Source organism: Acomys minous (genome assembly GCF_964271855.1).
Source record: "Acomys minous genome assembly, chromosome: 14".
Lineage (NCBI taxonomy): Eukaryota > Metazoa > Chordata > Mammalia > Rodentia > Muridae > Acomys > Acomys minous.
In genome coordinates, this window is record NC_140496.1 from 110,736,038 (window position 1) to 110,760,845 (window position 24,808).

Consider the following 24,808-nt stretch of genomic DNA (forward strand, 5'->3'; position numbering starts at 1 on the left):
TGTGACTAATAATGTCACTAAGGAATTCATGGTGGTGGCCACAAACCCCTCACTTGACACCATCTCCAGAAAAGATAAACATTTGGTGCCTGTTATGTACTTGTGCTAAAGGACCACAGACGGCAGATGTATTAGGAATGGACTTTGACCCCTAGTAATATTGTAACTGAGGAAATCTCTTATAACTAATGGAAGGAGACTGATGTAGATTTATAATAAAAGACATTAGAATGCAATAACTTTGTCAAGAGTCAAATAGTTAAGATGGAAAATACAGCTAAATGAGGAGCAGTGGGTCACAAAGAACCAAAGGGTTCGATGCAGACTTCCTGTGGGGAGCCACTTTCAAAGGAATCTCAAGTGTGAAAAACACACAGAACTTTGGATAAATACATAAGTAAGCTTCCGATGAAGGTTGGAGAAAAACACAAATTCATGGAACTGATAGCCTTCCAGGGTGTGCGCCTCACCCTCTGTGGTTCTCCCTGAGGGTCAGATGGGGAAATGAATGCTGTCGTTTCTCCACCGTGCCCTTGGCCAAAGACCACATTCCTGAGGCAAGAAAACACACAGTTCTCTCCATGAAAGGGTCCTCACAGGTGCCTGTAGAAGAGCATGCATGGGTTGGGAGGAGACTGAGCTTGAGCTACAAGCATTTGCCACACTGGACCACGTATGAGGGGGTTGTCATTTCATTGGCTTCTGATTGGTCCTGGTGTTCTCGGCCACACAGATTTCAAACTAGTTACTATCTTCGCTTTACCTAAAGTAATTATTGACCTGCCTACGTACTGGTCATATGAGTGATCACATGCTAAGACACAGTCATGCTGATGACGTCTAGAAACATGTCCCCTGCCTGAAGCTGCAGGTTCTTGATGCGCTTGCCGGGTTCGTGTGCAGCAATGCAGATGTAACCTGAAGTTCTGCAGACTTACCCTATCCTCCACAAATACGACATTCTAACTGCAGTCACAGAAATGAAGACCTACCTATGACTATGTCTCACAAACTTTGATTTCTTTGAACCATATGGGGATCCTGTGAAAACGCAGATTCTTATGCAAGCATCGGATGGAGACCTGAGAGTTGTCTCTGCCTGCGGGCTCCAAATGCTGCCCTTGCTGCTGATGACTGGGCTGTCCTGAGTGGTGAGATCTAAAGGAATCAGTGCTGTCTTTTTAAGGGAGCCTATGTCTATGAGACATATGTAATTTCACTTAAGAAAAGATACATAAAAATTAACCTCAACATATAGATTATTATTAAGATATTTGATGTTTTGGAGGCCAGCTATACTTTCCTGTACTGATAATTAGCATAAATTTTAATTCTGAGAATATCGCTAATCAGAAAGATACCTTATTCACGCAAGGACAATGGCTTTATCTCTGTCTTAGGCTCCATTGCTGGCAAGGAATGTGGAATTATATAGAGCCAATTAGACAAATGCCCAAAACAGCATAGAATATATTGGCAATTTCTCAACTCACAGTAAATCATCAGCCGCGTCAATTAAAACATGCATTGATTGCTTGTGGAGTAACGTACAATGTAACACAATGAAGCTATTAGGAATGTTGAATGTGTACTGGACAGAGTGCTGCATGTCACATGGTGATGGGTGACACACAGATACGTTCAGAATGAACGGAGTTGAAAATGAGATATTTAAAGGGGGAAAGAAAGTGCTGGGAGGTGGGCAGGGGAGGCTGGAAGGTTGACTGACACAAGAACCCCTACGCAGAGCTCTTCTTCTGACACTTTTGAAAGTAAGCAGGAGTATCCATCTCGGGTACATGTATGCTGCAAGGTGTGCTGAAGGAAGGCAGTGCCTCAGAATCCACTTGAGCCCAAAACCAATGGATGGGAGTTTGTAGTTAGTTAGCACCTCGCTTTGAGCATCTCCTTTCCAGGGGCCTTTTGAAGTGTGGGGATCTATCCCATTAATTGATCTTTGAATACACAGAAACTGTCCCGTAATCTCTTATTGCCTTGTGCATCGCTTAATGATTCTTGTTGTACCCACCCACCGCCCAGAAAAAAATAATTAAAAACAACAATAACATAGGAGCACAATAAAGAGTGAAGGTCAGGAAAAGTGGATTTCGGAATATGTTCTTTTGGGATCTCTGTGCGGAGCTTTGATTCTACTGTGAGAGAATCCATGCCTGTGCGTGTGAGTCTGTGGACACCAGTACTCCCTCCTGTGCAAACTGGCTCCACTCTGCTGCCATCACTGCCCAGCCAAACTACCTGACCTTTGGGGTCAGCGCACTCAAGCTTTGTCCGAGAGGGGACTAACTGGAGTCCGGTTATCTCATGACTGCATGGTCTCATTCTTCCTGTGAAAGGTGGTATGGAATATTTAAGCTTCCTTGTCAAGCAGAATTGTAAGCTTAGATAGAGACCAGTTCATGACAGACCCTTAACTCAAGACTGTGGCCTCTGGATCTTCAAGACACTATAAAATTCTCCTGTGCTTATGTAATTCTTCAACCTGAAAAATTAAAAAGAAATACAGACACATGAAAGTCTCTCTTTATTGCCTTAAAAGTAGTTCTTCATGTGTCTTTTCAGTGGGACAAGGGGCTGATTATGTTTGTTTAGTGAGCTTATTAGTATGCAAAGTACTGTTTCAGCATAACACAAAAAATGAAGGTGTTGGATTCATCACACGTGAAGTGCTCTCATAACTGCGTAGAATTGCTTCACAACAGGAAAGGGTCTCAGAGATGATGGATTCTTTCAAAGATACAGACTTAAGAATCTTTGCAAAAGAGCCATTAATCCCCCTGTGACAAATCTGAGCTCGAGCCCCAGATATGAGGACCCTGTGTTGTTATGTTCGTACGCTTCCAGCCTGGCAATTTTTGACTAAAGGCTTGGGAGGAAAACACTGTTCAGCTTCAAATCTACCTAACCAGTTTACATAGCTTTATCCATTACCCATGAACCTCATTGTGTATCATGGGCTGGTTAGAAGCGCAGATCAGTAACCATAGTTACCAGAGCCGGACTCAACAGCAACGTGCTGCAAGGCATGCAGCACCCTGCAAGGATACATCTCCAAAGGAGAACCCTACCGACTTCAAGAATCCTGCCCAAAACTGAAAGACTGTTTGCTAAATACTCAAAGCCGAGGAAATAATTGGTTCAGAGCGCTTGACGGACGTACACAGAGCTAAGGATCAATCCCCAAGTGCCACAGAAAAAGATAAAATTAAAATGAAATCTATTCCATGTAGTTCTCCTACCTTTAACTTGATAAGAATTCGTCTTTCATTTCAGTCAGTAATCCCTGGCTTGGCTGTCACTTTGAGGAAGCTTGAACAAACCTTTTAATTAAACCTTAGACAAACAGCCTCCTTCTTTCCAAAGATCTCATGCTCGGCTGGACCCTCACACTCACATTTTCTCAAGTGGAGAGTGTGAACACCTGTGTGGTCATAATGATCCACCTATACCAAGGATGACAAAAGTCCGCAACTGTTATAAACAATCTCGCAGAAGTGCCAGCTCTCTGGAGCTTGTGTTTGTGCCACCGCTATGATTTCTGATGGAGAGGAGCCGTCTATTAGTTCCCGTAGAGCTGTGGTTCTATTCAGTATGATGCACATACACTTTATCTGCTAAAAATATGCAATTCAGTGAGTTTAGTCATCAGGCTATGGAAACATCCCATATGTCGAGTTTGGAGCATCACCTGCAGAAGATCCGGTCTCCCTGTAAATGTCACCAACACCTATTCCTTCTAGCCCTAAGCAACAGGTCACTAACTTCCTATCTGTCATTAGCCCTTAATGCACATTTTCTACACAAGGAATCACACAGTTGCATAAAGATCTTACAAATTAAACTTTTGTTCATTTTTGGCTAAATATGTTCCCTACTCAATATTTTTTCCCTCTCCTTGGTTTATTTACACTGATATGCACCACTGAGGTTCTAGAATCATTCCTACCACTTTTATGTTTTTAATGGAAATTCTGAGAATCGGGTGCTTGCGCCTGCAAGGTCAGGCCTTTACCACCTGAGCCATCTCCCCATCCAAGGAAAAATGTCCTCAGACGCTGTAGCACAAAGCAGAGGCCATCAGGAGGAAGGGCTGCCTCACCTGTCACAGTGGCATGTCCTCCCTGCAACGTTTTAATTGCTACCATTCGTCTGGCCTCAGCAGGGCGACGTACGGTTGGGAACAAGGTTGAAAGTTCTCAGGGTGAGGAGAAAATGGACTGCGGCTGTACAGAGGACATAACACATGGAAACTTCTGATGGGTGATTCCCTGGGTGGATCGCTCAGAGGCCACTGGCTCTGGGTGATGGCTCGGGCTGTCAGCACAGAGAAGTTTAACACAGCCTTTCATCGGTGAGGATTTCATCCTGCAGTCCGCCGAGTATTTGAATTAAGATGAAATGCAACCTTGGCTTTGAGGTTAGCTGTTAGATCTTTCCTTCTGGCCTTAGTTGTACTTTCTGCAAATTAAGCAAATCTACTACAGCACACAAATCCGTGAACTCCCAACATAAACCAATCTAAATATAAAGTGTGGGTTTGTTACTCCTTAGGAAATCATTTGATAGTATCAGAAAGCTTAGTTCACATAATTTGCGAAAAAATTTCCAAAATTACCCAATGATATGATGATCTATGTCAACTTGAATAAAACCCAGAGCCACCTGGGGGCAGGGAAGTCTCAATGAGGGATTGCCTATGTTGAGCAGGCCTGTGGGCGGGTCTGTCTGTGGGGGGTCCTGTTAAGTTCATTGATGTGGGAAAGCCCAGCCCACGGCAGGCAGCACCATTCCCTGAGGAGTGACACTGGCCTGTGGCTGAGCGAGGAAACAGATGCAGCTCAGGAAGTAGATGTGCATGCATTTGATCCCCCCCCCTGTGGGTGTGATGTGACCGGGGGCTCCAACTACCATCACTGTGACTCCCTACAGCGATGGACTGAACCCAGACTGTGAGCTGTGGCGAACTCTAAACCCATTCCACACCCAGTTGCTTCTCGTCGGGGTATTTTATCATAGAAACAGAAGTAGGACAGACAGAAAATCTTATCCCCACTTTTTAAGGATTTTATGTGTTCTGCTTCTCCTTGAGAGGCCAGCATTGTAAGGGTATTAAGAGACAAAGGTCTCAAAACCACAGTGGGCGGATTCAAACTGAGGCCCACGTGTCTCAGTTCTTCCTGTGTGCACATGGGATTGTGAGGAGTAAACACATATAATAAATGCCGAATTACTAGACTAGTATTTGAGTGCATAGTTTCTGTAAGAAACCAGCTGCCCTGTTGGTCTGTTCTTGATGCCAGCAGCTTCCAACCCGCCATGCCTCTCCCTATGGCTTCTCTTTACTGAAAGTGCATTAACACTGTTCTGTTACCCAGGCTCACCAGGGTTTATCCCCAGGGACCGGACACAAGGGGAGTGCAGATGAGTGGGTGTGCTGGCGATGCATGTATATGCGTCATGCATGTGTGTATGTGCTGAGTGGTGTCATGCATGTGTGTTGAGTGTTATGTGTAGGTGTTATGCCTATGTGGTGTGTGTGTGTGTGTGTGTGTGTGTGTGTGAGAGAGAGAGAGAGAGAGAGAGAGAGAGAGAGAGAGAGAGAGAGAGAGATGTTGCTCTCTCTGTGTCCCATGCACCGTTGTGCACATTACGCACAGGAACCGCATCTCCACTCCTACACCCTGTTGTCCGCAGGCCTCTGTCTCTGGCAGTTCACACACACCAGGCTCAGCCTTCCATCTTTACTTCTTCTGCACTTTATCTGTCCCTTGCTTTAAATTCCAGAATGTTCACATTAGAACGTCACAATCTCACTTTTAGAGTTGTCACAATTCCTTAAAGTGGAAGCAAATTTATATGTGTTGCTCCTGAGTTTGCTGGTAAGAACCTTTTTCTTAAGACATATTTAACTAACACTGGCAACACCAGGAAGTAGGACATTTGATTTCTTATCCCACTGGTCACAGGCACAAGAAACATCACATACTTGTATTAACTAAAACGAAGCTAGTAAGTTCAATGTAGTTTAAACTAATTGATTGATGCACTCAATCAGCTCTTCGTAGAAAAGAAGACTAAAGGTTGGTATAGCTTTCTGTAACTGCATGGGAAGAGGTGAGCGTTAGAAGAATACAGAAGATGAGATACATATATTAAAATCAATTAGAATATGTCAGTGCAGGCCCAAACAGCATTAAACTGAGTGGATTGAGGTAAACACCAAAAGGCAAAAGGAGCCTGGGGCAGTCCCTTCTGCTGTGGCCAATGATGTAAGCTGTGTCTCTGGCTCCCGGTCAGTCCTCTTCACTCTGGCAGGGACTTGAGTGTCTTCATAGAGAGACCCCGCAGCTCTGCATGTGTGCCAGGGTGACAGTTCAGGTAAACCAGGACAGCAGGTGGGAGCAGGGGCGGAGAAGCCGCTGAACACAGCCCCTGGCTGGTGTTTTTTTGACAGTGGTTTCCAAAGCAGATGCTGTCTTTCCCGAGATCCCATTGTCTCACTCCTGTTGGAGAAGGCAATTAAACCCATGATAAGTTAAGGAGTGATGTTTTGGTTTGGTTTCATATTTTTTTTTCCAATCTCACACAACCGTTGATTTGTTAGCTTTTGAAAACAGATAGGAATTTTTCAATTACACCTCACAAAAATACCTGTTCTCATTCAGAGTGTTTGCAAAGCAAATGCATCTCAGATCTAGCGCTTTTGTGTTTACAAACCTGGATCTGATTTAGTAAGCTTAAAGAGATAGCAAGCACGCAGTAAGAAAATAAGATTTACATAATTTTCTGCTTGCTTACAGCACTCTACCATCGTCGAGAGAATCTTTTGCATTTGGGAAGAGTGTTTATTACGATGAGATGAAACAACACCTACAGAGCAGTGCATTGTCTTCTGGTTCAACTTCTCAAAATAAATTATGAGCTGGTTTGTCATGGTGGCTTAGAAATCACTGTTAAAACAGACGGCAACAATTCTAGAGAAAGCCACATTTTCCCTCTACATAAAAAGATTTGGCTTTCTGCCACACTTCTCTCCGTGTGTTTTATGTGCATGGCAAGAACACCGGGATCCAAACACCATTCCTTCATTCTGTTCTTCTATTCATGCCAGAGAGTGTCAGAGAGCAGCAGAAATGGGGAGATGACCTAGGTAACAAGATGGACTTGAGGTTTTTCAGGAAGAAAGGGTCTTTTAGGTGTGTGTGTGTGTGTGTGTGTGTGTGTGTGTGTGTGTGTGTGTATGTTGTCCTGTCATGTGTGTGGTGTGTCATGTGTGGTGTGTGTGTCATGTGTGTATATGTGTATGTGTGTATGTGTTGTGTCATGTGTGTTGTGTGTCCTATGTGTATATGTGTGTGTGTCTGTGAGTATGTGTTGTGTGTCGTGTGTGTTGTATGTTTATGTGTATGCATCCTTTATCCTCCCATAGAAGGCAATCGATAGTAACCTTGGGGGGATGGAGTGAGCTGAGGGACTTCCTCGCTCCTTCATACAGATAGGTTGCTTTCATACATGCTGTGAACGACAAGTTCTCTAAGCCAAGCGTCTCTCAGCTGTCGGCTTGCGATCCTTGGGGAAAGAGGAAGGAGTGCTGTGCCGGAGGATCCACGGGACTCTCGTATTCAGTCAGGAGCCTCTGGGAAATGCTTGGCATTTCTGTCCTGATTCTGCCTTTTGTGTTGTGAGCACTATGCTTGACTAAGCTTTCTGTCACTCTTTCTAAATTCTGTTTGCTCAAATCTGCCCCAGGGCCTTATATTTTGTATCATCTGTATTTGCTATCTGACCGCAAAAGAATTAGAAACCCAAACATGATTCTGCCATGCCCAGGAGTCTTTAGGTCTGAGCAGAGTCCAGATGTAGGCATGTTACATGGAGCAGGCACGTGTGGGCATGTTACTTGGAGCAGGCACATGTGGGTTCCTGGAATCAAGCTTCCCCTCTGAATTCTGTGCACGTGTTCTCCCTTCAAGGTGCAGGGAGGCTTTGTAAGTGGCTGGTGACTGTTTCTTCTCAGCAGAGCATCAATCAGTCTTGATCTGAGTCTCTGATAGATGCCGTCCTGGTTATCATCTTCACGGGTGGGGAAGGGTTTGTAGAACATATGAGTAAAAGATACTTATAGGACGTCAGCTAAAGGACGCTCTGGCTAGGGAGCATTATCTGAGCCATGAGAACCCACGTCCTGCCATGCTTTCTTAGGTGTTGAGAAGAACTGGTGTAGGAAGAATTGCTCAGAACTGGAATCTGTTGTAAAGCTCCCTTTTGAGAGCCAGGACATACTGCGGACTGCGTGCCCTTGAGGTTTCACACAGCCCAGGCTGACCTGGATGACCTTCAGCTCCTGACCTTTCCACTTCCACCCTAGAAGGGACACCACACACCCAGTGCCTGTGACACCCAGGGCTTCTTCCATCAGCACAGGTGCTCCACCCAGTTTGTTCAGCTCTGAATCCTGCAGGCCTGGCTGTTCCTTTCTGTAGGCTCACCCTCCCGTTCTGGCTGGTTGTTGTCAGGAACGGGTTCCCCCGGTTGTGGGACTACGGTACTGGTTTTCCTTAACCACAGACATCTTAGTTGACTTTAAAATAAGAATGGAGCTCAGCTTCCTCACATGAGCTCCTTTGAGAGTAGACATTTGCTCCATAGGTAGCCAAAGTAAGAGACTAAAAGTGCAGAGGACTTTAAGTGAGAAAGGGGAGCATGTCCTTAGTGACTCACAAGCAGGAGGTGTACCCTAGTCAAATGACAACCTACTGAAGAGAAGGAGCTCCCTTCTTCAAAGTCCCAATTACCCGCGCCTGAGAATCACACGCTAGGTTCAGAGTCATTTACAAACTGCTTTATACATACTCAAAGGTATTAAATACCTCTTCATGGGGGGAGGGGGAGAGAAAGGGGAGGGGGAGAGGAAGGAAGAAGAGGAGGGTGTGTGTCCATAAGGACAGAAAAATGAAGTGAGTGGGTTGTTTTACCATAGGCTTCTTGGGCCCTGCTTTAAAGTTTGGTAACTACGGTGTGACAGCTATTTTACTTCTGTGCTCGACACACAGATCATTTGTCTCCTCAGGGAGAGAATGTGATCTAGTTTTCTTGGCTTTTTTTTTTCTAGACACTTAGTAAGATTCCCTGGTCTCTATTCCATAGTAAAGTGACTGAGAAGCAGCATCCTAGACAAACTGGTATCAAAAGAAGTTATGAAATTTTATTTTTCTTCTATAAACTTTGTAGCTTTGCTTTTATTTTTAAAACAGCTGGACTCTATTTTCTTTTCAACAACTCGGTGATGAAAATATAAAAACAGGTTTATATTATGGTCCAAATTCCATGTCTAAACCTTTAACGTCCATCCACGTGCAATTCAATAAAATAGGATTTTTTTTTTAGGACTTTCTAAGTTATTGCACTTGGCAGGCTCATACAGCTTAGTGAGCTACGTAGTAGTGGGTAGGAACTCAGAATGCCCAGGCATGCAATGTTGTAATTACAGGGACCCAGAATGAGCGTGTTTGTTTCTGGACTCACCTCTCTCCCAACCTCTCAAGTCCAGGCTTTTTCATACTCACTCTACCACCATGTTCTTTATTCAGCAAGACCCGGCCCAGGAACTCTCACGCTGACTTCCATTCCAGAGCCCATCCTGGCCAAAACCCTCAGCTCTGTGCCCGGACTCAACCTGTGATTTGCTTGGTGTAATACTTTGCAGTGCTTAATATTAGAGCCTTTTCTTGGCATTTTGGCAATAATACCCTTACCTTGTACCTAGAGAATAAAAAAGAGGGATTGCTATATCAAAATCTTAGGGAAACTACTCACACTGAAGTATACTGAGCAATTAAGGGATACTGAACTAGTCAGTTTGCACATCTCACTGACACCCTGAGTCACGCCACTTTGATGGGAGCTTTCACTATAGAGAGAAGGCAGCTGTAACAATCGCATTATGCCATTCCTTGCACACTGTGCACAGTACAACCAACTGTGTCAAGGAGATGGGGGTTGGGACTTACTTTCGCTGTTAAGTTGACATTCTAAAAAGCCGTTGGTCTGTATAAACAAGAACACTACTGGATGAACAGCTCTGCTTCTACTATTGGTGATACTGCACTCCTAGCTCATACTTGTGGGTAGAGACACTGTTTCCCTGTTAGCACATAGCTGCCATATGGCTTCAACACTGCAAAGACACAAAATCACCCCGTTTCTGTGAGCATGTCCAAATAGTGATTTAAGTGTCAGAGACAACAAATAGCTTAACACCAAAGGAAATTCCAACAAGACTGTTAGGATATGCCCAGGGTGCCTTGCACCTTCCTTATATCCTTTATCCTTGATGAGGTAGGATTAAAGCAGTGATTTGTTAAAATTTACCATCCTTTCTCTTTCTAGTGGAGGGAGAAAATGTCTAATTTAATGATTTAAAAGCGCTAGCTCAAGTACAAAGACGCAACCTCAACCTTTTTATAATGACTTGTTTCTGAGAATACACCAAAGTGTTTGATTCTTTTAAGTCTTGCAAATAAATTTACAGGGAACTTTGGAAAATACCTTTCAAAAATTATGATTCCAACTGTCTCCTCTAACTACAAGTCTAGTTTAAGTTAGCGGGAATGGAGCGTGTATTAGAAAACATGTGATTAAAGCTGACTCTGGTTTCCGGAGCGGTTTCTCTAAGACCCTCCAAGACCCTCCTTAGAGGCAGCTGTGCTGGGAGGTAGAAGGTACTACAATTAAACCATATTGACACACCTATGTTCTCCTCCCCAGAATATATAGCTCCCTTAATCCCTTTCCCATTCTTCCACTCCTCACATCATTACCTCCATCATGAATAATAAAGCAAAGCTTCTCCCCTCACTTAAAAACAACAGACATGAAACAAAGCTGCTTCTTCCGTGTGGGCTGCACACACCATGGTGACTTTGGGGATCATACGTGTGCCTCAGAGACAGAAGGATCAGACAGTCGAGGCACACGGCTCAGGGCTACAGTGCCTACTCTGATGCAAACAAAATCCTTCCAGACAAATGAGCACATAACAAAAATCCAGTAGGATGGCTCTTCCAGCTAATTGCTCTTATCTGATCAAAAATGGCTCATTCCTACTGTCGTGTGTTTGAAATGCTAAAAGGTCCGAGCTGAATTCATCGGGAAGATGTAAATATGACATATTTATGTTTTATTTATGGTTTAAAATCTCTAAAGTTGCACCTGTTGGATAATTGACAGGATGGAAATTATTTTGATCATATTAGGTTCAGAGACACTTTACGATCTATTCACTAACATGTAGTATTAAAACAATGAGAGTTGTGAAAGCCTGAAGTGAGATACTAAGTAAGTGAGCATGGACAGTGCAGTGGACCAGAAAGGACGGCAGTACAGCCAGCTGCCGATCACCCTCCCTCCCAGGACTCATGATGGCTTTGAAGGGACATGAGTCTTAAACATGTTTTTTCTTGTTAGATTTCTGATTTAGCTATACTTGGACAAAGGGAAATAGATTAAAAGTTTGTCTTCATTCCACAATTCTGATAACAGGATTTGGCATAAGTGATTCTTTTCTTCTAGTGAGAAGTGTTCTATTCTGGTAACTTTGCATCCCTTAAAGTCAAGAGTGATTCTGGTCTGTCTCTCTGCACTCAACAGCAGGTGTAGAACCTGGCACATAGTGTGTCCAATAAGTGTCCACTGAACACATAGTGTGATCACAGCTGTGATCACAGATGTGAAAAGCAACCATTATTGAAAGAAAATTTTCTGATGTACATCTGAAAAAAAAAAGCCCAACTTTCAAATTAGATAAAGGATGATTTAACAAATCCAGAGGCAGAGGCATCTCTCAGTGAAACAAACCTGTGAAAGGTCATGGCCTTTCTTAATGATCTGTGACTGAAGGAATTGTGAGTACAAAGTTTAAGGCAGGAATACAGGAAGGCCTAATGCAGGACATGGCGCCAAAAGCCTCCTAAACAGTATTGTAAACTTGAATGTCCACAAATCAGCTCAGAGTTTCAGCATCTCACTCCAGAGTTTTACAAAGACAGGCCGTTCCCTTGCTATTACTAAACCCTGACCATCCTCCAAGGATGCCATGAGCCATATGCAAGCTGTTTTCTGTCAGAAGTTACTGGACACACTTAGAAACCAGCTCCACTCCATGGCATGAGCCAATCAGTGCTGCAGGCCTTGGGCAGGTTTAATCTTTTCTTCTTTTCATCTCCTACCCCTTCTTTGGGTGAGAATTACCTAACACGCATGACTTCTGTGTGTGTGTGTGTGTGTGTGTGTGTGTGTGTGTGTGTGTGTGTCACCAAGTTCCCTCCCGAATCACTATATTCCCCTCTTTGCAAGTCCTGTCACAAAAGAACCAGCATTTGAAGGTTGCTGGAGATGAGTGTTTTACGGCAGAAGTCATGAGGATTATATAAAAACCATGAGCACCTTTAATATTTAAGAAATACATGAGGGGACAAGCGTTTCATTAGTCGGTGTTGCTACGGTAGCAGAAACTAAAGAGATGCAGTGCAAAACAGTGGGTGACACTGGAGTAAAGTCTGTATGGAAAAATGAGATTTAATTAAAATTTAAGTCTCTGTCATCATTATTGAGAGCATGTGTCCACTAAGGGCATTGTTAATGTAGACATCTTAAAAATGAGGGGACTCCAAAGATTATCATTAGCCAGTGCGACTGCTGCCAAGGTGCAAATAATTGCTTATTTCAACTGACTGAGTTACACAAAATTAATTCGCTCTATACTTACTATGCATGGTACACCATGTACTGAGGAGGACATGGAGTTACAGCACAGTATGTATGCTTCATAGTTTTATTTTTGTCATGCAAGAGTGTTGTCTTTGTCTGAGTTTCACTCTGCTGCTGTAATAAAACTTTCACCAAAAGCAACCTAGGGAGGAAAAGATTTGTTTGGTTTCTACTTCCAGGCCATGGACCATCCTTGAAGGAAGTCAGGGCAGGATGTCAAGCCCGGAACTGGAAGCGTAAACTGTGGAGGACACTGCTTGCTGGCTCATGTTCCGTTGGTTTCTTATACATCTCAGGACGGCCTGCCCAGGGGATGGTGCTGCTTACAGTGGGCTGGGCCCTCCTGCATCAGTCAGCAATCAGGACACTGCCCCAGAGATGCGCCCCAGGGCAAATCAGGTCTGGGCAATCCGTCCCTGTCACTGAGACTCCCTTCTCAAGTGATTCTAGACTGTATAGAGCTGATAGTTGCAGCTGACTCCAACTTTCCCCAAGATGAACAACTCAGAAAGGATTTTAAGCCACACAGGTAGGCAACCAAGCGAAATGGGGAAGGAATAAAGTCTCTTTCTGAGCTGTGTTGCTTTGGCTGGTGCTTGCTGTGGTAATCAGGCTCCTTTCTTCTGGGGCCTGTGAAGAACCATGTGAGTTTACTTCAAACCATTGCCCTCCCCCAACACAGCTGGTTGCCATAGCAACAGCCAAAGCTCTAAGCCAATGAGACTGAGGCAAGACACTTTTGAAATTTTCCCTCATGTGAACATACAGAGAACAGCTATTTATTAAATATTTTCTATGCATACTCACTGCCAAAGCCACCAGGGACGATAAGAACAAAACAAAGCATGAACTCTGCATTTAGGGACAGCCAGAGCAAGACCACGAGGAATGCAACCGTGCTGCGAAGGCTGCCAGGGAAGGCACTGAGGATCACGGGTGCCAGCCTGGCCTGGGCTCCCCAGAGCACGGCAGTCAGACAGAAGACCAGGAGTAGTTCTCAAGTAGCCGTGTGAGTCAGAGAGGATGCACACAGGCAAAAACATGGATACCACCTGCCTCCACGTTGACACAAACACGGAGCTGGACCTCCACCAGCCAGGCGCGTATGCAGCAACTGAACTCCTCAAAGTTCTGGAACACTGTCACAGTGTGAGGAAGTGGCATTAGGGTGGAGCGTTAGTTACGCATACAGAAACTGGCCTGGATGGAAGCCGACCGCGATGAGTGTGGGAAGTTTGCCCATTTGTCTCCTGTGGAACGTGGTGGAGCAGAAAGGGACTCGGCTGGGGAGGTAGCTCGAGGCGATGCCGGGTGACCTCAGATTCCTACAAGCCATGCAGACTGCATTAGGACTTTGCCAGTAACCAAAGATGCTGGCAAATATTTGAAAGTCATTATGTAAAACTGAAAGTCCATCTCGAGCATGAAGAGGGGAATAATTTAAATTTGTCAGAACCACAGCTTCGGTTGTCGCTGTCCTTTCTTGGAACGTGAGAAGCCAAAAGTAACACAGAAGGTAAAGGATATTTAAAAAGGGGAAACACTGTCACATTCGAACTTTATGAATCTCTTGGTCTGTTTCAGAAGAGGATATGGTTTGGTTTAGAAAGTTCTACCACAAGATGCCAAGATAAAACGTAATAAACAAGACAGCATCATCATTAAGATTCCGTGTTCTGAAACACTTTATAGTAACCTAAATAATTTCAAGGCCACAAAAGCTATAAGCACATAGAGAAAGAATCTTTAAAATCCCTTAAATTAAAAAAAAATTCTTAAATTTGAGAATTTCTTTCCAAGTTTGAAATTTCTACCAATTCTTCCCACACGATCAATGAAGACCCAGCTCTGTGGCGGGATGATTGGGGTGACCTAGGCTTGCAAGTGGCCTCTATTTTACCTCTGTAAAGCCTTTGTTTGTTTTGGTGTTTCGGCAGGATGGCGACTTAAAGGCCCAAAGTCAAGCCTATGTATTGAAGTACTAAAGACAATTTATTTTTATGGGTACATGTCACACAATAAGGACAGCTTTTCAGCCACATATGCACATACATTGCAAAATATGTGTGGCACGTAGAAAATTTTGCAAGCTGACCTGAGATGTGTAAGGATGGTTAGCCAGATCTTGCCAATTTCAAATCCATTTAAGATTATGTAAAGCAGCCTGCCATGACAGATACGTCACACCAGAGCTAGCATGTCCACATACATTACTTACTTCTGGTGTGGGGGAAGTAGAGTAAACAAAAATTCCAGCCTACACACAGGACGTTGTGGAGAAATTCAGACTCTGATTTTGTATTTCCATGACTAGAATAGATAGAAAGCAACAGAGTCTGTCTGAGTTTGGTTAATTACCTTTAAAATTCTCTTTTATCCCAAATTAGAGGTAATGGTCCTGTAGCTGTGTCCTCCCTCCACCTGTAGCTGAGCCCTCCCTCCTCCAGGAGCCTAGCCCCTCCCCCTCCCCACACCTGACCCCCTCCCCCCACAGAGAGCTATGCCCCTCCTTCCCACCATGAGCTGAGCCCAGACTTTCTTTGCCATGGTAAATCATAACCCACAAGCCCAGATGAACCTTCCTCCCTTAAGTTGCCCACAGGTTCTGTTTCAGAGGCACAAAAATAACTAATACTGAGGATACCTATAGGAAAAGAATTGTTTACCAACTATGTGGACATTTTGAAAATAAAAATCTGAAGCATTGGAAGTTTTTCTATGACTTGAGGCCCCTAATATAAGAAAAATATACCAATATCAACTTGCCAACCTAATTCGTTCTATACCAGAGGAGGCTGTCAGCATCGGTGGCCTGTGTCCTCTCCCTGCATTTTCTTGTTAGGTACCAGAGAATCCCTTTTGGTAGGAGATTGTGGGTTGTGCCTTACCAAACTAAGCATTGTTTGCAAAACGGCACGTGTGAATCTCTTCGCATACCCAAGAGTACGCTGTGGTGTGATGGTGTGCGGTATAAAAGCCAATCTGAAAATTTAGCTCCACCACACAGTCACTGTGCTGCAGTGGTACAGTTTCCTAACACCAGCATCCAGAAGATCCCACAGTGTAGGACACTGCACACTGTACAGTGTGACCTTGGAGTTCACTCACTGTGCCACAGCTGTGAGGTTAAGTGTGAAAAGAGCTGGTTTAACCAAGTGTGTGCTACACACCTGCAATCAGAGCCTCCAGATAGTCCTGCACCCTGATGTTGTGAGGAGTAGATACTGGATAAGAGAGGAGAAAGTTTTCCTTTGAGCAAACAATTTTCAGTGAGGCAGAATTATACTGTCAGGCTGACCCACCTAATGGTACAGGCTTTCTCTGTATCTCATGTATGCACTACTTTGGGTATCCATTAATCATTCTCCTTTGAATGAGACCTAATTAGGTATAAATCATTCAATTCCCACTAAGGTGTAGCTTCCTCAGGAAAATGGAAATTGAGGCCAGTTTTGTCTTGCAGAAGCAGAATGCATGCAACCTAAGGTAGGCCTAAGGTTATATCAGGAATCTTAAACATGGACTCAAAGCTAGTTGAACAAAGTTACGACAATTGCCTAGGCAAGTAGTTGATATTGAACCAAAACTAAGTATTTTACAGTTACATTAGCTCTTTCGTAAAAACTAGAGCAATACAAGGAGAAACTGCTGAGGTGGAAAATTGCACAAAGTGGCCAACATGATTGGGGATGTTCGCTGGCATCAGATGCTGTGGGTTGAGTGAGCTAGAACCTAGGGCATGCCATCAGTCCACAAGACAGAGAGACCTGCACACCATTCAAGCTGGGCACCTCCCTCCCTGCCTAAGAGGGTAGCCAGCCTGTGATGGTGGCTCCCTGAAAACCCCATGAGCTGGTGTCTACGGCAAACAGGGAGTCGAAGCAGAACAGGCTACGTTTGCAGAATAGAGAGATGACTAGCCAGGCTAATGGGAACTACTTAAAGTAAGATTCAAAGAACCCAAGAACTCAAACTCAAAGGAGTTGCTGGTTTTTGTAAGATAAAGTAGAGAACGTTTTTTGTTGTTGTTAAAACACTGATTTAACCCAGGTGGGTTAAGAATGAAGTAAATAAGCTTGTTCTATTGAAGGGGAGGTCAGCTGAGCTGAAAGTCTGGTGGGGGCTGGGGTAGCTCTTGGTATTTAATTTGGAAGAGGGTATGAGGGTGTAGGCTTAATTCTGATGCCTCTGCACATGCGTGGTGTGGTAAGACAGCCCATGTATTCAGGGGAAAAAGCTTGAGTGTGTGTCTGTAGCCAGGAATCAGAGGCCTATGATCCTGGATGAAGGCTTTGGCTTAGCCTTATTAATACCTTTACCCTTAAAAAAAAAAAGGAGAAGGAAGGAAGAGGTATGGGGAGAGACGGAGAACAAAGTGTAGCCTTCCCCCAGGAATCAATGGGAATCCGGAAGTTTTTAAATTAAAGTAGCATTGGCCCAACAGAATTCAGGTCAATGCCAGCCTGGGTTGGCCTCATCACTGACCTTCATAGGGCTGTCTTTATGGCATGTGGGGGGTTTCCTCCTGTGTGATCTACTGCGTGATCTGCTGGAAGAAAAACATCTGATCTGCATGAGTCTATACAAGGCATATCCCCTCCGGGTCTTCTGTCTTTCCCTCCCTTTATTCCATAGGACTCTCCAAGTTCCCCCTAATGCTTGCCTGGAAGTCTCAGCATCTGATTCAGTCAACTGCTGGGTGGTGCCTCTCAGAGGATGGTTATGCTAGGCTCCTGTCATAAACATAGCAGAGTACCATTGATTGCGTCAGGAGTTGGCTCTCTCCTATGGGATGGGTCTCAAGTTGGGCCAGTCATTGGTTGGAAATTCCCTCAGTCTCAGAGTCAACTAACCTAGGCACAGGGAGGCTTACAGTGACAAAATCACCAACCAAAGAGCATGCGTGGACTGGACCACATGTAACCAATGAGCAACTTGATCATTATATGGGTCCCCTAGTAAGCTGAGCAAGTGCTGTCTATGACATGGACTCTGTTACCTGCTTTTCCATCACTTTCCCCTAATGGAGAATGCCCTGCCTGGTCTCAGTAGATGAGGGTGAGCTCATTCTGATGCGACTTGATGTGCTGGGGTGGGCTGTTTAGGGGGGTGCTCCCCATTTTCTGAGGAGGAGAGGAGGGAGGATAGAGGAAGAGAGTGGGACAGTGGGGCCAGGAGGAAATGAGGGAGGGGGCTATGATCGGGATGTAAATGAATATATAAGTTAAAAATAAATTTTAAAATGGCAAAGTGTGGAGATCAGAGGACAATTTGCAGGAGTCTGACCCATCCTTCTACCATGCAGGTCCCAGAGACTGCACTCGAGGCCTCAGAGAGCCTTTACCCTCTGAGCCGTCTCACCAGTGCCAGAATAAGCTATTCTTGAAGGAAAGCAGAGTCCACTAGCTTGGTCTTCACATTTTGTGCTTCAATCCCTGGGGATGGGGAGAAGAGGCAGGAGGGGAAGAGAGGGAGGGACGGAAGGAGGGAGGGAGAGAAGGATGGAGGGGAAGAGACTGAGGGAGGGAAGAAGGGAGGGAGGGAGGGAGGGAGAGAAGTGTAAGTGGTAACATCTGCCTGTGCAGTTAGGAATGAGGCACTGCAGTCCTTGGCTAACTGCCCTCCATTTTTGCCTTTCTGATTGCAGCTATTCTGGCCAACAAGGAGGCAGGCAGCCACTGTTTTACTGTAATCATGCTGTGATTTCACTCACAAGTTAAAATAAAAAAAGTGCATTGTTATGTGGCATCAAGGGTGTTGTTTTATTTGTAAACTAATTAATTTAAAAATAGCTGATTGATGATATTTTGTCATGTTTAAGGAGGGGAAAAAGGTGATCTGAGATGAAGAAGAGATGGGGCAGTGGGAAAAAAGATGGACCTCTCAAATAGATGCCAAAAGAGGAGTTTGCATGGGAGTGTGTAGAATTGGGTAAACTCATGGCTATAGCTATAGCACTTACCATTATATTTCTGTCACTTAATATTTTCCCTGGTGAATAGTTCAAAAAAGCCATACTGAATTAGTGGGGGAAGCATGCCCATTTATGATCTAGGATGTAGGTTGCTTCAGAAGAGAGCCAACTTGGCAAGACGGCATATACACCGAAACTGCAAATCCTCATTTAAGTGAGTCGTTCCCTTGAGCGTTTCTTGGGCCTCCGTTAATGTGCCTAGATTTGGTTTCGGGCAATAAAAACATAAATGAAATATGAATGATGCTAGAAATGAATATATCAACAGATATTTGCAATGTACAATGGTGGCAGGACTGTAGAGGATTTATATGATGCTACGTAGAAAGACTGGTCAAAAGTTAGAGAGCACTTTGGTATGTGAGATAACAGACAAGCCTTCGGAGGGTCTCTCACATCGTATGTGGATTCTTCCCTAATATGTGATGATAACAAAATAATTTTCCTTTACTCTATGCGATTAGCTTTCAAATTCTTTTGTTCTTCACAAAGCCACTTTCTGTGCTTTTTTTAAATTACTGTCCCTTCACTGTTAGTTTCATTGCACTCACAATTCTTGAGAACGACAACTCTAAATTATATGTTAACAATGACATACTAATATCTTAAGAATAAGTATCAAATACTGAAAAGCTCTACTAGCAACAGACTCAGCCCCCCCACCACCCTTCCTTCCATTAAAAACACCCACTTGTGAGAGATGTGTTCACCTCAGAAGCTGCTCCTGCCTCCTGTTCTCAGCTTATTCAAAAGGTGCCGCTCCATCACTGGGTTTGCAGGAATGAGCATTCACTGTGTGGCCCACGCACCCACCGTGGGGCCCAGTGTCTCCCTCGTCCCTATAAGAGGTATAAGAATGTAATTACTACTATTACTAGTCTTGTTACATGATGACCTCGTCCTTCATGAAGATTTTGTTCAAACTGTACTGCTCGTGATTCAAGTTCAGAACCACAGAAACTCCTCCTGGGTTTGAGTTGTAGACTTAGGGATGGAATGTGTGCCTTTATTGCAAGGATTCGATTTCAACAAGCACATAGGACTTAGAACGGAGCCTTCCTTAGCAGGATGTAGTTAGAAGCAAGCTGGCAGGAGTGTTGTTCCTGCGATTACATTGTGATGAACGAGAATCAGCCACAATCCAGCGTGAGCACCTGGGATGCTCAGTTTCAGGAGCAGCATGATCTGCACAGCCCAAGCCACAAAGTTACCTACCAAGAGCTGCAACAGCCGTGCCCTAAGCCCGGTTGCTCTTCAGGGCTTCTGTGTGTTACACTGCACATCCTACTGTTCCCATGCAGGCTGGACATTCCTTATGTACTATATACTTACGTACATTCTTTATGAATTAGGCTGTACTAAGCTCTTGTTGAGGTGTGAACCCTTTTCATTACAAGCCCCGTTACCTGCCTGGAGCTGCATTTTCAATCCCACCCCTTCAGCCTTAAATTTCATGGCCCAGCAAGACTAATCTACATGGAGGCCCCAGAAGTTTGCCCATAGTCTCCTCATCCTGTTACCATGTTACGCACTGCATCTAAAGAGCAGTTCCCTTTAATAAAGCGTCTTTAAAGCAACTCTTTCTTGTCCAGGCAGCTTCATATGATAATTTTTCTATCAGTGGAATTTGCATATAGGATTGTAATACAGTTGTTCAAATGTCTTCACACACACACACACACAAGCAAAACAAAGTCCTTGGAAATGAATGTTTTTCACTATTTAATTTAGTATTTGGCTGATCGACGAAAGCTTCACAAGCCTATGCGTAAGTGAACATTGCCAGTGAATGCAAATAATTATAGGACACAAAAGAGGAGTGTGAATGTCAGAGGCTTTTGTTGAGTCCAGCATCTCTCTGGTCCAGTGAGATGTGCTTCATCTCAGTTCCCAGCACAGCTTTGCCAGGTGGATTACATCAGTGCTTGAGAAAACTGACCTCAGAGAGGTTAATGCGAACAGGCACTGTGAGGCTAACCCTTCGGTCCCCAACACCACCCCAGCTCATCCAGCCGCCCACTGGATGTTGTCAAGAACACCAGAAGGTGAGAACTGTATTTGACTGACTCTTTTCCTCCGTTCCTTTCCAGCTCCAAGCACAGCCCAGTATGGGATTACTGGGAGCGCCTGCAACCTCTTCTCCCGCTGGAGCCTTGTGTTGACACTATCCTCTGCCGTCAGTACAGTCTACCTGAAGAATGCCGCCCTACAGTGAACCTAAAGACCCATGAACGGCTTTCAAGGAGTCCCTGAGAGTGCTGGTGGCTGGGTCCAATCTGGTGCAGTTAGGTTTAAGCAGCGTGGGATACAATCGGCTGTCTGTAACCGGGTGACGCCGCCTGTGGAATCGCTGGTTGTGTAAATACTTTCATTCTCCTCTCCTTTTGATTAGACACTCGACCTTGTGAGGCACTGCACATTGTCCCCTTTTTTCTTTTCTTTTCTTTCTTTTTTTTTTTTTTTTTTTAGATGTGAAAGCTCTGAACTTACTTTTAGAGGATATTAATTGTGATTTCATGTTTGTAACCTACAACTTTTCAGAAGCATTCAGTCGCGGTCTGCGAGGCCTCCGGCTGTAGTTTACATGACACATATTGCAGTGATCACATGATACTTTAAGGCTGCAATACAAGGGCCCCACGCCCTGTTTCAGTGAGTCAACCCACATTACAAAGATGCATTCTCTTTTTCTTTTTTTTTCTTTTTTTGATAAAAAAAACCAAACAATATTGCCTTCAGATCATTTCTTCAAACTATAACACATATCTAGATGTCCCTACTCGCATGCCATCCAGGTTTTGGAAATGAGCCTTGTACTATAACTTGCTGTGCTTCTCCTTCTGAGTTCAGCATGGGTGTGCCTTCATAAAACAATAATATCGTCGTCGCTGACAAACACATCATCTTTTCCTAAACCTTGCAATTTGGAAGCTAAAGTATATTACACTAATAAGAATAAACTCCACCCCATTTCTAAGGGCCAAGAAGCTGTTAGGCAGTGTTCAGCCATTACCCACGGGGCCTGAGGACTTTGCCCACAGCATCTCCTGATAAAACAGTTTAGTAACATGGTTGAGGTTGAGGCTAAATGTGAGTGCCACAGTGGGAGAGCATAACCCGTAAAAGGGACAGCACAACCTGTGCAAGGGGCCCCTGGCAATGCAGCAGTCTCCTGCACTGTTCAAGTCTCTGTCCTCCGACGGCCTCTCCACAAGAGCCCGCAGTCATCTCGCCCAATAGACGGGAGGCTGCGAGTGCTCAGACACGTCGGCGTGGACACCCGTGAGTCACTGTGACAGAAACCCTGCAGAGTTTCCATCTGATTTCCCATCATTAGGCTGATAAGAATGCATGTTATGTTCTTTAAATTTTGACAAGCATTGTGCACCCATGCACAGCAGCTCAGCCCTTACAGTAACTAATTCTTCACCAAGATTTTGGTGACCACTTCCACTTAAGCCGATGCCAAAACTGAGGATTCACCTTGCTTCACTACATCTTACCGGGACACATGTGAGACTCAACCCAGTGGACACACCAGAGAAGGGCACCATGGGATATATTAACCACTAAATGATTGTGAATATTGCATTTTTTCTATTTAAAGAACAAAACTACATTTTTGAAGGAAAATGCTGTTAGTCTAACTACTATATTACAGGAATAGGCTTGTGGTCTTGCTTTTGACCAAAGAAAGACCAGAGCCTTGAAAGCCATTTTTCAGGTCTGACGAAGTTGCCAATTTCAGCACGTGTAGGTTTCTATAGTGACCTTCTGCACACCCTAACTAAAGACCTACTCTTAAAACTACACACAAGAACTTTTACAGTCATTATTTTAGATAGTTCATGTTTTGCCCTAGAAGGATGGCTTTAAAATTATGATTTTTCCCTGAACAAATTTTAGACCCAAAAGATACCATAAATCTATTTTAATTAGGAATATAAATCCTAAGTGAGGGGACATGAATACATAGTCTTCCCATGAAATGGCAATAATGTGGCATGATAATTCAATTTGCTAGCTGTAATAAATTTTTGTCGTTTTAACTGATATATTAAAAGTGAATTTTGAAAATTATGGCACTTAAATTTCTAGGTGATTTGCTACTAAAATGTTCTTTTTTGGAATTAGTGAGCAAACAACAAAATTTTTTCTTTGTATTGCAGCTTTAAAGTAGCACACTCCACAATAACCTACTTATTAGAGATAGCGGTGCTACCATGGAGTGTTGGCCACCTGAACCATTGTTTGGGGTCAGAAGCAGATGGAGAATGCGTATTATACAGTGACCGTTTCCCTAGAGTTAAAAGATGCCTCCTCTGTGTAAGGTGTGTAGGGTACATGTGAGGTAAACTGAGGTATAAATTACAGATGAACCAAATGTTCTACGTGTTGTCATGATTCCGAATTCGTGGAGTCTGGTGTTTTTTTCCATAGAGTGTGACAAAGGACAGTCATAGCTCAGTAGCTACACGTATTTGACTTTATGTTAGAGGAGACTTTCTTGAGTGACATTTGAATAGAGGAGGCATCCACTATGTTTTTCTGTATTACAGCAGCATAGTCCTTAGGCGCCTGGACAGAGTGAAATCATGAGTATTTATGAGTTCAGTATTGTTCAAATAAGGCTACAGTATTTGCTTTTTTGTGTGAATGTATCGCATATAATGTTCAAGTAGGTGATTTTTACATTACAGGCATCAGAAATGTCTGATTACTCCATTTTACCAGTCCTGACTGTACAAGATCGTTGCGATTTCAGAACAGCAGTTTTATAAAGTTAATTTATCTTTTGATCTACAATGATTTCTTTAGCTCTTCATTTCGGTGTTCTGTTTTCCACAATATCCATTTGTGGGATTCCTTTTGTTGCCCCTAAATTTTCAAAGAAAGAAGAAAAGAAAGTAGTGATTGAGAAAGGAGAATGGGGAGAGGAAGAAAGAGATTGGGGGATAAACAAAGAAAAAAAAGGACTGAAGGGAGCAAAGAGATAGGAGGGGAGGGGGGAGAGGGGGGTCTTCTGCTGGTGAGCCTCTGCGGCTGCGTTCTTAGTTTAGCTGCAAATGGCCTAATGCTTTTTCCAACGATCTTATTCCAAACCTAAGCCTGTTACACCCTGAGGCCCTGGTGGGCAGAGTTTATTTAATGATCAGCACTGCCCAGGCCACAGTACTGAGTGCTTTGTGCAGACGCTGGGATTTAAAGAGAGAGCATTTCAAACGTAAAGTCACTTTGGGGTTCGTAACTCCACTGAAAATTATCTTCTCCAAACATCTGTGCTATGTCTAGAAAGTAGACTGGAGAGGGAGAATTACCCAGATAATTCAGGACAAAACTGCACACTTATAGAGAAGTACCCCAAGCTGTGAAGTCTGAACACTCTGAGCAAACGAACTATCAAAGTCAATCAATGATATTGATCAAATTACTGGATAATTGTTAATTTACCCATTGTGCTTAGCTTTGTAACACAGCTGAAAGTTACCTATTTAATCTTTTCAATAAAAAATTGTTTTTTTTGAAATGCAGAAATGATTTTAAAAAAGAGGTCAGGTTTCTAACTATTTATTGAAGTGTGTGGGTGTACAGTATTTCAATAGATATGAGTATGGATAAATGGTACTGCCTTAAGATCCTCTGAAATGTACTTACTTAAAGACTGGAAAATGCCCTTCCTGTCTTTAGTAAAACATCCATATTTCATAATCTGATGTAAAATATGTTGTACTGTTTCAAATAGGTGAATATAAAGTCAGTTTATCAATTAAAATATGTATGTGACTCATTTTGAACTCTTTTAGTCTAAGAGAAACAACAGCATGCTAGCTCAGGCCCGCTCCTCCGTTGTCCGATGTCTCCCCTGCACTGCATAGCAACACACTGTGAGAACTTGAATGCTGGGGCTCTCAGGGGCTCCCAACTGGACCTCTTAGGATTCCCTAAAGGTCTGACAGTATGCGCAGCATTCATTCAAAAAGAACTTTTCGGAGGTCTGTCGTTCTTTAGAGTTATCACTGGAACTGGCACTGGCCCCTGGCAGAGCCT

General features: G+C 43.7%; 1 protein-coding gene across 1 annotated transcript in view; it reads left to right on the forward strand.

The window, feature by feature from the left end:
• NEGR1 (neuronal growth regulator 1) overlaps positions 1-24,283 on the forward strand; it is a 727,046-nt gene extending 702,763 nt beyond the window's left edge. Inside the window, exon 7 of the mRNA XM_084757074.1 lies at positions 20,851-24,283. Within this exon, the coding sequence (XP_084613200.1) occupies positions 20,851-20,975 (125 nt within the window). The 3' untranslated portion in view covers positions 20,976-24,283. The remainder of the gene's footprint in view (positions 1-20,850) is intronic.
• The last annotated feature ends 525 nt before the right edge of the window (positions 24,284-24,808 follow it).